At 34.5% G+C, this 11,976-nt stretch overlaps 1 protein-coding gene and 1 long non-coding RNA gene across 4 annotated transcripts; one reads left to right on the forward strand and one right to left on the reverse strand.

Moving 5' to 3' along the window:
• The first annotated feature begins 1,836 nt into the window (after window positions 1-1,836).
• Window positions 1,837-3,545, forward strand: LOC148788568 (uncharacterized). Its single transcript, XR_016064596.1, has 2 exons — window positions 1,837-2,959; window positions 3,050-3,545. It is a non-coding gene; the product is annotated as an uncharacterized LOC148788568 (long non-coding RNA).
• Window positions 2,890-11,597, reverse strand: LOC105157014 (isochorismate synthase, chloroplastic). 3 transcript variants are annotated; one of them, XM_020692576.2, is made up of 16 exons: window positions 11,323-11,597; window positions 11,053-11,244; window positions 8,031-8,299; window positions 7,030-7,147; window positions 6,506-6,622; window positions 6,295-6,441; window positions 6,003-6,077; window positions 5,836-5,904; window positions 5,526-5,644; window positions 5,358-5,415; window positions 5,088-5,198; window positions 4,640-4,724; window positions 4,379-4,476; window positions 4,110-4,202; window positions 3,926-3,996; window positions 2,890-3,237 (listed from the first exon to the last, which is right to left on the reverse strand). In XM_020692576.2, exons 1-15 carry the CDS (start codon window positions 11,434-11,436, stop codon window positions 3,934-3,936), a joined length of 1,728 nt encoding a protein of 575 aa, XP_020548235.1. In that variant the 5' UTR covers window positions 11,437-11,597; the 3' UTR covers window positions 2,890-3,237; window positions 3,926-3,933. The 3 variants fall into 3 exon arrangements, with proteins under 3 accessions (XP_020548235.1, XP_020548234.1, XP_020548233.1); XM_020692575.2 differs by having other exon boundaries at window positions 2,890-3,242; XM_020692574.2 differs by having other exon boundaries at window positions 2,890-3,732.
• Between the last annotated feature and the right edge of the window lie 379 nt (window positions 11,598-11,976).

The raw sequence follows: 11,976 nt of genomic DNA on the forward strand, positions 1-11,976 counted from the left end.
TGCTCCTAGAAGCACATGATTCCGCCTCCGACGCGTCTACCTCCTTTTTGTCAAAAGTTTCCAGCAGCACAGTGGAAAAAGTTGCACAAAAGCATCTTCTTTATTGATTCAGGTTCTTAATCTTCAACTCCCTTGTCAACACTGCCAAGACTCAGTTTTCATTATTTTCATCACATTATGTGGAAAACTAGGATTATTGTGCAGATGAAGTTGTCTCTTTGTGTGGCTCTATATCTTCTTACCATTTCTGGGACATGTCCGAATCGCCTAATTCTTAACTACACAAACTTGTTTGTTTTGTGATTGGATTCCCACTAAATTGTCTGACTTCTGCAGTTGGGAAGTATATAGTTTAGTTGATTGGATAATGATGTTGTCTTAATACTCTTCCTTTGTGAACATTCACGAATAAACTACTGATTAGTGCGTTCTTGCAACGAGTTTAGCAGTAAGAAATCATACAAACTCATAATACCTAATCTGCCTTTATAGTTTCCTGTTCAGACCACATATAATGTGTCTATTATTCTTTGATTCTTTTCTGGCTTGAAGCATACATTTACTACATTTCGGGCATGTAATATTTTCTTCACACACTTTAGACACATTAACAAGAAGCTTCTTCCTCATTTACATTTGAGAAATGAAAGGATCTCAGTGCAGTATTTTCACCTTTACGAATTGGTGGAGTTGTTTTGGAATCTGATCCTTGTAAGATAAAAAGTTCTTGCACTGATGCTTGTAAATTTCTCATGGGACGCATGAGATATTTCTGTAGCTACTAATGAAATGTTTTTCTTTATGTGTTTTTTCTAGACATTACAAAGTTTCGGATAATGTTGTAAGAAAGATTTCTGGATTTCTGTTAGGAAAAATAGTTGAGCTACGTGCAGTTTTGACAATATCCGTAGAAGTTGATAACAAAGGAGGACAGTGAAAACCAGAACTCATTCAGATTTTTCAACCTGTGCATTCGACTGGCAAAAACGAGACGCAAGAAATCCTAGTGAAAATGCTAAAACAGCTGTTAAGACAACGATTCTGTTTTCTTTTAGCTTCTTCAATAGTTTCTCATGTAGACTGCTCTCGTTCCACTTATGTGCTAACTCCGCATCATGAAATTCTTCTTCTTCTTCTTCTTCTTCTTCTTGGGTTGTTCCTTGGTGCCTCTGATCAATTGCATTGTTATTAGCATTACCACTGTTAACGTTGTCCGAATGATCAGACACACTGTTCTGATTTCCTTCACGAACAGACGGGACATCTTTCTTCTTAGGTATAGTTATGTAAAAGATTTCATCCTCAAAAATGGCACTGATTTCCTCACTGTTAGAATCTGCAGGTACCTTAAAAGACTCCACAAAGCGGACGACTTTGTTACAGTTCGTCTCCCTCTCTCCGCTTACCACTACTACATAGCCATCACCATCAGCTCGAACCATCACTTCTTCCTTCTTGAATCCTTACACATCACAAAAACTCACATAAATCAGATAAATTCAACACCAAACAAACATTATAACTAAATTGTTCTGCACAAGTCCTCAAAAGTACCACTCTAGAATATCCCGCACGAATATTATTCAAAAATCCTCTTCTTTCCAATAAAAACATATACTTTCAAAGTATTTCCCCGTACCGGGAAGATCAATCAGCAAACGGTGGCAATCAGCATCCTCAGTCCAGCAGGAAGAAGGCACTACATGTTCAAATACCATATTTCCAGTGCTTCTCTTACCATTCTTCCCGTTGACTCCCCACACATTCTCCATTGACAGTAATAAGAATTTTCCTGTATTTATGTAAGAATCTACAATGCAAATAGTATTAGCTGATGATGAACAGATCATGTAAATTTATATGTTGCAGAAGAAACATTGCATGGGCTGCTTAGCTTTACTTGCAAGATCATAATAAATGTGTTTGTTCCTAACTTTCTTCTTGGTTTTGTCCAAAGTAAGGACAAAGACTATTCTTTGCTTTGCATCTTAATCCCAAAGATTACACATTGATTGAAAGATTATGCTTTCCATTACTTTCTTTTCTGGTTATGTTTTTCACTACTTTCATGGGTTAATTGCTATAGACCCCCTTCATTTTTAGGATAATTATACTTAAACCCTATGGCAGTAATTTCATTTGTGAGGTACGCGTTGATAGTAGCGGTGGTTATTGGGTCGGATGTATTAGATTCGGGTAGATCAGGTCAAATACCTTAAGGTATCTAACACTGTAAAATTCTATCCGATCGAGTTCTCTTTTTTAAAAAAAAATATCGATATGAGAGATTTAAAATTTTTTGTAAATAATGCAAGTTTTTTTTTTTTAAAACAAACTAATCGAGTAATTGATTTTTAATTGAAGAAAAAAATCAATGGGAACATGGATAATTGTTCGTACACTTGCAAGAAACTACCAAACATACACAGAAAATTGATACACTGAATTAAGAGTCAATTATCATTAATATTTCATGGCCTAGTAATAATTGTTTACGTGTTTAATTTTACTACAGAGTTGAAAGAACAGAGAAACCATATGCTTTGGATACGCATGTGAGCTTCTGATTTCTAGCCTTTTGCCTTTGCATCAAGAACAGGGATAGAGGCTTAAAAGTGTTTTTTTAGTCGAGTTAATCAGGTACTCCATTGGATTATTTGATCGAATTGGCCAACCCGAAAACCGAACTGCTTAGATATTCCGGTATGATTGAACTCAAACCCAACTTTGCCACCTAATTTAACCAACCCGCTACATTTTCCTGCCGGGTCAGAATTGACACGCATTGGTTAGTGTTAGTGTTTGATAAACATTTTCCAGAGTATACCCATCCATAACAATGAAAACCATGTGGGCTATTGCTCAAGAAAACCTTGACTATACCATAACTTGGTAGAAAACATTAGAATTTTACATTGAGATTGAGGAACAGCTCCTCATTCTTGCCTGGTTACAGGATGTAATAAAAAGACAATATACATATATATATGTGTGTGTGTATGTGTGTGTAAGTAGGCTGATCAGTATTATTTTTTTCCTGGTAATGCAGGTAACGAAGAGACTACATGACTGGAGAACGTGCTCAAGAACCGGACATGGAGATTGCAGAGAGAGATCTTATGAAGAAATGAAGCACTTATTCGGGAAAATGTGATCATCCTGGACACAAATTTGCAGAAATTCCTGATATGATCACACCAAAACCTTGGAGTTTGCAAAGTAAGCTCACTTGATGTTCTGCCCTTTACATTGCACGATAAGAAAAGAAAGGTAAGTTAGCAAGAGAAGTATATATGATCGAGAGGGTGATTTCCTAGTACTTGACACAATTTTCAAATAATTTCAGGTTAACATAACCTGAATTTATCAGAAGTGTTTGTAAATTATCTCCAGTACTTGAAAGTAACGAAAATGGCAGCAAAATTGCAGTATCAAAAGGAAAGCTTAATCAAGCGTTATTACATTATTTTCTGTTATTGCTACATCATATGTTACTGTAAGGAATCGAACAAAGAATATACAGAATGTTTGGTTTCAAGAACTCATCTCCTACGCTCTCCGTCTCTCTATATGTGTATATACAGTTTGATCAAATAATGGCTGACAGAAAAACCAGCTATATATATGCAAAAAAAATAGACGGCTGATTCTCATCGCAAGTAAATGCTTCAAATTACCATTCATGGGAACCAATGCGGTCCTCCCCTTAAATCATATCTTTTCTTTGGCTATCTGTCACCCGAAAATTTTCCAGAAAATTAAGATCATTCAGAACTAAGATCTAACAGAAGTTCCGTTCAATGAAATATTTGTGTACGAGAAATGAATGGTAGACGAAAATAAACTCAAAAAATCAAAAGAATAAAAGATCTGCCTGGTGTAAGCTACTAGAGCCCAGACGAGTTTAAAGAATTCAGGCCCTTACCTTTTAATTTACAGTTCAATTTTCTCCCTCATCACCAAAAGAGGGGCCTCAAGTTTCATCAATTTCGTGAACTGTAGAAGAGGCAACAAAATAAGGATTTTTCTTGTTAAAGTGATTGCTATGTCGTCGTGGATAAAAGATGGGGCTGATTATTACTGCAGATGCATGGAGTGAAAGCACAAACCTGTGATGTCTTCAGCTCCAGTTCCTGCCATTCCAGGGCCGGATTGCTTCCTTGTACGATCCCGGTTCCAGCATAGAGTAATGCGCCAACACCCTTGTGATTCAAATCAATATATTTCGTCAATAAGTTGCCTAAATTGTGTTGTCTATATATCTGAAAGAGATATTTTGATTCTATCTTCTGTTTAAGGCTAGCTTCTTATTATAGAACAGAGAATTCAGAAAATACTATAGGGGTACATCTTCCATAATAGATGCTAGTATCCTCACCTTCCCAACCAATGCGGATCTTATTCCCACAGCAAACTCACTCTCTGCACCACCAAACCACCCGACAGGGCCAGCATACATTCCTCGGTCGAACATTTCTGCATAGTGTAGCTCATTAGTATCTAATATATGTCCTGTCATTGGATTCTTTAGGAGGCGGCTATGGTGAATGAATAAAAAAGGTATGGAGAAAATAAGGAATGAGCAAAAGCAAGGATATTGATGGCTGACAATTAATGAAATGTATCGGAATGCGCTTACCAGTTTCTGATATTACAATTCGTGCCTCTTCCATAGGATGCCCACAAACAGCAGGAGTAGGATGAAGGGAAGCCAAAATCTTAAACTGAATAGAGGCAAATTATATTATTGGAAATTGAACAAGTGATTTTATGAACTTATGATGTAAGCTATGAAATAAAACAAGAATGCATCTATAGTTCAAAATATCTTGTGGTTGTAATATGTGGTATGTCTAGCTGGTCAGGACCCAAGCTCAGTAAATTCATCTATATATTTATATAAAGTAATGGCAGGACCGGGCAAAGATTGGGTGATAGTTTATCTCATTCAGAAAAAAATCCGTCCTCTTCTTCTTACTTTTCATTTTTGTTACAATCGAATATATTGTTAGAGCAAGATATATCCGGGCCAACCAAGATGGCAGCTAGTTCATTTGGAAAACATAAAATTCAAATACTGGTCATACCTCATCATCTTCTTTCTGCAGTGTGCCTGTCAGTTTAGCATAAAGATGTTGAACACGTGGAAGTTTCCGTAGAGCTTTGCTTGGTTCAATTATCGTGCTGGAACATATATTCTAAAATGGAAAATCAAGAAACAAAAGTAATGACTGTTGCTCATAAAAGGAACTCTAAGAAGCACAATGTAATTGCTTCAACTGTGGTGCTAGTGCAGTAAGATGTCATAAAGAAGAGATATAATGTTGAGATCTGCTAAAGGTATAAGCTTCACTTGCCTCTAACTTTCTCTGTATACTTTCTCTTACTACAGCAAATTCATGGTCGTCTTTAGCACTACAAACGAATTCAAAAAAATAATTATGGCTCAGAATAAGTTTGAGACAATGAAAACATTGAAGTATCAGAAGAACAGCCAGTTCATTTGAGAGTGGAATGGAAATAACCTGGTAAGTAAATCATGTCCTATCTGTAAATCCAGAGACGGAGTTCCACCTCTAGCTCGTGTTGCAGCCAAAGCTTCACTGGAAACTCTAAGCTGGTCTCGATAAAATAGGCGCTCCGGCTATTCATGAGAGGAGCATAAGTGAAAAAAAAAAAATCATTAAATTTGATCATGGTATGACATAAAAATCTATATACTAAATGTCTAAAAGAAAAATAGGTCAAATCCTTGCGTAACATCACAAGCTCCACCAACATGGAAGAAATTTGGAGAGGTGTAAAGGGCTCTGACTAATGTTGTGAGTTACTTACTGTGTTTCCAATGAATGCAGGTGATTCAGGTGGCTGAAGACAAAACTGGTAAGCATTATCCCCTTCAACCTACAAGGATTAAGGATTGTAGACTGAATATCATTTCATCCTATAGATCAAGATAACTCATTAGTTGCCAAAAAAGTAATCTCAACACAAAATGACACCTGTAAGTTTGTCAACCACTCTAAAGGGTCGATCTCTACCGCTGTTAGTACTCTGCTGCTGCGTGCAAGAACAACCTGTATTTTTCAAGACCAAATGTATGCACTCAGAGTTGAGCTATATAAAGAATGACTATAGAAGAGAATTAGCCAAAATGAACTCTTGAGAGAAATAAGAAAATTTTCTGATGCACCTATCTGTATTTCTTAACCCTGACACTACTTGCTATTATAATCAGACATGTTTTTGTAAGAAGCATTCGGAAGAAAAGCCATGCACGTCATAATCTGCAACCTTAACAAGCGTTGAATTCTTCCTAGTCATCAAGTCCAAAGCTCGTTTAACAGCTGAGTCCCACGATGCTTTGTTAGGAATATGAGTCTGGTGTAGCATAACAGCACGACGGCCATTACCATTTAATCTTCGGACAACTGATGAAATCTGCAATTCAAATTTATAAATTAGGCTGACGAGAGTAAACAAAATGACAAAATGAAAGTCAGACCTGCCACATTGTAGCCTCAAGTGCAGCAACTGCTTGTCCATAAGTTCTTGATAGGCGATTGTCCCATGCAATAGTTGCAGCAATCATTGAACTCCCTTCAAACTCATCAAATTCAACCTGCAATAGCAACATGTTATCTACACAAATATAAAAATGAAAGCCACTTCTCACTCTCAACTTGTGGTTTGTGACCACGCAACACCAAATCTTAAATACAAATTATACCCTTAAATATTTGTAACAATATAATGAGTTATATTCATTTCAAATGGCCCACATCTTTTAACCTCCGCTATACTGTCATGTTTATCCTCCAGTTTTGCCAATTCATCACTTGCTCTGCTTAATCAAATATTGATCTTTGCTTTTAAAATGTGCATCATATCTATCAGATTATATGCTCGCAAATAATGCGTATCACAATGGCTAGTTTACTACAAACAAGAAGCTGTCCCTTCATAATTATATGTTAATAGCTTTAACTTGCTTCAAAAAAAATGAAAAGAAACGAACAATTTATTTACCTGAGGAACCATGAAATAAAAAGAACCAAAACCCTCCCACTCGGGGGCTATGTTAGACCTTGCATCAAAGCGGATTCCACCATAAGCACGGATTAGAGGACACTTTTTGGATAAGAACCTTCAGTGAGGTATAGACACAATTAGGTTTCAGAATTATGATAACATTAGAATGAAATGCATCAACTAATATCTTCTGCCATTTTCTATTCCATTTCAATAATCTGACTACAATTTTTAATTTTGCAACCAGGTCAATTACTCAGGATTTCATCTCACATCACATATCAGGCTTGTTTTGTGGTTTAAGCGAGCGTGGTTATGAATGCTTTAAAATGTAAGTTACGACCACCCTCAAGTCCATTCCTTCATCAAAAACTAAAAATTTGATGTTCAGATAACCCATACAGTTAAAGATTGCCTTCATCAATTTTGTTTGCACAAAAAGGCAGGATAGAAGCTGCTTTTGCAACATATCCACGACATCTTGTCAAAGCATACCATTCTCGTAAAACACCAAGATTACTCCTTTGTTCTTCACTTTACCAGCAACTCTATCAAATAAGGATTGAATATGATATCCCTGAATTACAAGATACTAGAGAGTAAGTTGACTAAACAAGAGCCGGCCTTAATGTTGATGACACACCCCAGCCACTAACAAGAACCCATAAACCTATTGCGTACATTACAATTCTTGGCAAATGCTCTACTGTTTCAAAAACTTCCATTGCTTGGCAGAGCAGAACTAAGCCAACAAAAATATTAATGAGTGTTCTGACCATACAGATTCAAGACGTATTAACAGCTACAACAGCAATCGCTCCTTCAAAATCCCAATTCTACACCTATCAACTCCTAAACTAGCAAACACACTCCATTAAAATACGCAATTCATGAAAACCAACTCCTGAGTCAAAACTCAACGCTACAATATTATCACACCAAACTAGAACAAAAGATGAAAGCCGAAGAAACTGGGTGGGAGAGAGTATACATTATACCTTTTGATCGAACGCCAATCGTCCAAAGAGAATGGCCGCAGATGGCGGAAGAAGACGGCTGAACCCAGGCCAGCAACACTGACCAGCTTCTGTTGAGGATCCTCATGGTCATGAGAAGAAGCGTGGCCGTTGCCTTTGCCATTGCCATTGGCGTGTTGAAGAAGAGGAATATTGCCGGAATCGCGGCCGGAGAAATAGCAGCGCGGAAGAGTGGTCTGGCTCTGCGAACGAAGCCAGTCGAGCGCCTCTATCTGCTGCTGTATCGGCACCTTCACAAACCCACACTCCTGTCATCATTCTCCTTTTTTCTTTCCGACAGAAACAGTAAGTGCATCAATTGAATCAAACATTCACCGTTATGTTTGTTTTTATTTTCTGACAATTTTTGAGACACGACAAAACACATCTAATATTTGTCTCTTTGTTTTTATATTTTGTGTGGTTTATTATTTTTGAACTTTTTATGTTATATATATATACACTTTTATATATATATATAATATAAAAAAATATGATTTGTTAATGAATAGTAATTTTTATCTTCAAAAAATACAACATTAAACATACAATATCTATATATATTATAGTGTATATTGATCAGGTTTGACATTTGAATTAATTTTTTTCCTGAAACACCCTCGTGCACGAGCATAATTAAAAATTTTATTATATTAATTTAATTGAATAAAAATTAAATAAATAATTGACCAAATTAATAAAACAAATTAATTTTGTATATGTATAAAAAAAATTTGCTTATTTTATAGGGTATTTTAGTAATTTCATTGCATATGTATATATTATTCAATTGAAACTTTTCATCTAAAAACCTTCTCATATTTGTTAGTCAAATAAATATTGTAACTCTATATATGTCACTAATTATATATAATCAGAATTTTATTCATATTTTGACTACTAATAATTATATTATAATTGTTGTCGATTAATATAAATTGTCTAATATACCCTTATTTATATATATATTTTTTTTCCTCAAATAACTATATGTTTAGTTAATTAATTATATCAATAGATTTTTATTCATGCACTCTCAAAGTGAATTTATCTTAATTATAATATTTGATCAGTTATTTATTTTATTTTTCTTCTATTTCATTTAATTAAAAAGTATAATAAAAAATTTAAATTATATGCACACACATCACAAATGTATTTCAATTACTAACATATATAGACAGATAAAAATCATTAGAAAAAATATGATTTTTTTTTATAGTTAATTACAATAGTCAAACGAAGAAAATCATAGAAAATATAAATTAACCACGACTTTGCAACGACCATCGGCCGTTGTTTCTGTAAGCGTAGCCAAAACATTAGCTATGGCCAAAGCTATGACAAATGTTTTCTCTATGGCCAAAAATCATGGCGAATATTGATTAATCGTGATAAAAATTTAAATTTTTACTTTAATTATGTTTAATCGTGGTTGATAATATTGATTTACCACGATTTTTAAACTGTGAATTATAATGTAGTAAAAACTCAATTTTTTTGCAGTATATATACAAATTACTTATATAAAATACTCAATTATTGATCTACATCAAAATATATTAGATAAAAAATTAGTTAATTATTGGTATTCCCTTTGAATTGAAAAATGGGTCAAAAATGTCAAACTTTGATATGCAAATCAAGATGTACTAATTCTTTGAATCAATCAAGATAATTAAATAAAGGGCCAATAATATTTAATTTAGAGCCCATACTTTGATGCTAAATTGCAGTACATTAATTTAAGCAAGATAACATTATTTAAATTTTATGAATAAATTTAGGGGAAAAATATTATTTTAGTCCGCTAAATATGTCTAATTTTAATTTTAGTCCAATAACTATGTCCATTTTTGTTTAGGTCCAGTAACTTACGAAATTGCTTACTTTTAGTCCCCTGGCAGATTTTCGGACAATTTTACCCCTATACAACTTTTGAAAGACAGTTTTAGTCCATATGCACTCATATGGGTAAAATTATCTGAAAATCTACCAGAAGACTAAAAGTAAGCAATTTCGTAAGTTTATCAGCGTTTCATAAAATTTTATTATTATTTTTTTAAATCTGACCTCAGAAATATGTATGTAAAGAGAAAAAAAAAAAATTATAAGATCACCCAAACAGCTCCCGACCTTTGAAACTTTTCCTAACCTAATCAAATTGCATGCCATAGACACAAATTCTCTATGCCTAATTAATTAATAATGTCAGCGGTCCCTAATTAGACTAGAATTAATTATGAGACATATGAATGTGATTTTGCTAAATAAATGCTGCATGATCACAAGTAAACTTTTTAGTTGAATTTATAGATTAATAATTCCACTTAAACTTATATGCAAAAGTATTACTATTTACTTGCAAAAATTAATATATTTATATCCCAAAAAAATTTAATTTGATTAAATTCGATTCAGAGAAAATAAAAATTTTAGTCCATTTTACGTTTGGCGGGCTTGAACCGGTTACTTACGGGAAATGCTTATTTAAATCAGATTTGGTCGAATCAAATCAATCACACAGCAAGTACCATAACACTTGCCGTGTAATTGGTCATTTTTTTGAACTGTACACCAATCACATAATAAGTGTGTTACATTTGTCATAAAACGGGTTTAGGTCTCGCCAAACTCCCGAATTATACCTACCCATTATACGGCAAGTGTATCACACTTATTATATAATTAGTATATAGTTTAAATAAGAATTTCGAAAAACGCACTGACAACAGTTCAATGTACTCCTTTGCCCAACATGCAATATCATCATCACCATTAATCCCATCATCTCAATCCCAATGTAAAAGCCAGCGGTGATGGTAGGATAAGGAACAAGATTGGAGGATCAACCATCCCATCTCAACCAACCACGTGGCATATACCCACAAATGAGTTCATTCCCCAAGCTATACCTTAGTTCTAACAACATGAACGTTGATTACCACAATCCAAACCCCATGATCAATTCTTGGACAACGGCTTCAGGTCAAGAACTACATACCTCAATTCGGATAATCCCGGACTCCAACGTCGACGGGTTCGTTTTCAGGTCGAAAACGGCTGAGCTCAAGCGGTCGGCCGCCAAGGCCGGTGTCAAAACAATAGGGAATGTTCGAGTTTCAATGACGCCAAGGGGGGCTCTAGGATCACTTCCGCAGCCATTCATGGACAACGAACCAAGTTCATGACATTTCTATCGCAAAACAAAGCATAATATCGATACGAATGTCGTTAAAAGGTAAAAGAGACAAGAGGGGGTTGGTGTTCTTACATGATTGGACAAGTGGAGTGACTGTTTTGAAAGTGGAGTCGGGGAGGATGAGAATGAGCATTTGATGGGGTCAATGTCCATGAAACGGCTAATGCAATATTGTGTAGTAGCCATTGTACTCTAGTGTGTTTGTGTATTGTGTGTGTTTTTGCTCTCTTGGTTCTCCCCAAGGTTATGGGCGACAAAGGGAGGGAAGTTTGTTGTATATTTATATGCACATAGGACAGCGTCCTGAACTTCATGCCATGATGTGACAATAATTTATGGTTAATTAATTTTAGAAACATAACTACACCTAGATGTGTACTCACACATATATATAGATACTAGTTATATAAAAAAAACTTATAAAAAAAATAAATTATAATATATGTGGAGAACTAAAGGGAGAAAGAAATGTGAAGTAATGGGTAGTTAAGAGAAAAAAAATATAATTGCGAGATTATTAAAAATATTAAAACTAATAATCTGACCAATTCTTTTTAAAGTGAAGAAATAAAATAAACGTTAAATTTGGGTTTCTAGAAATTGGTACGACAAAAAATTTTCTTTTATAATAGTATAGAATAGATACATATATGGATAAATTACAATTATTTTTTTTCTAAAATTAAAATTACGAATTATGTAGGTGACATGGAAAATACTATTTTC

Source organism: Sesamum indicum, linkage group LG3 (assembly GCF_026168435.1).
Source record: "Sesamum indicum cultivar Baizhima isolate 11 linkage group LG3, ASM2616843v1, whole genome shotgun sequence".
In the NCBI taxonomy this organism is placed as follows: Eukaryota; Viridiplantae; Streptophyta; class Magnoliopsida; order Lamiales; family Pedaliaceae; genus Sesamum; species Sesamum indicum.

What these genes read in the sequence shown, in the direction of transcription:
- LOC105157014 (XM_020692576.2), bottom strand. Translation starts at nt 11,436, where the DNA reads ATGGCTACTACACAATATTGCATTAGCCGTTTCATGGACATTGACCCC. An exon ending in CCGGGATTATCCGAATTGAG is followed by an intron (nt 8,300 to 11,052) that starts GTATGTAGTTCT and finishes GGGTTTGTGAAG; the next exon opens with GTGCCGATACAGCAGCAGAT. An exon ending in TTTATTTCATGGTTCCTCAG is followed by an intron (nt 6,623 to 7,029) that starts GTAAATAAATTG and finishes TTGCTATTGCAG; the next exon opens with GTTGAATTTGATGAGTTTGA.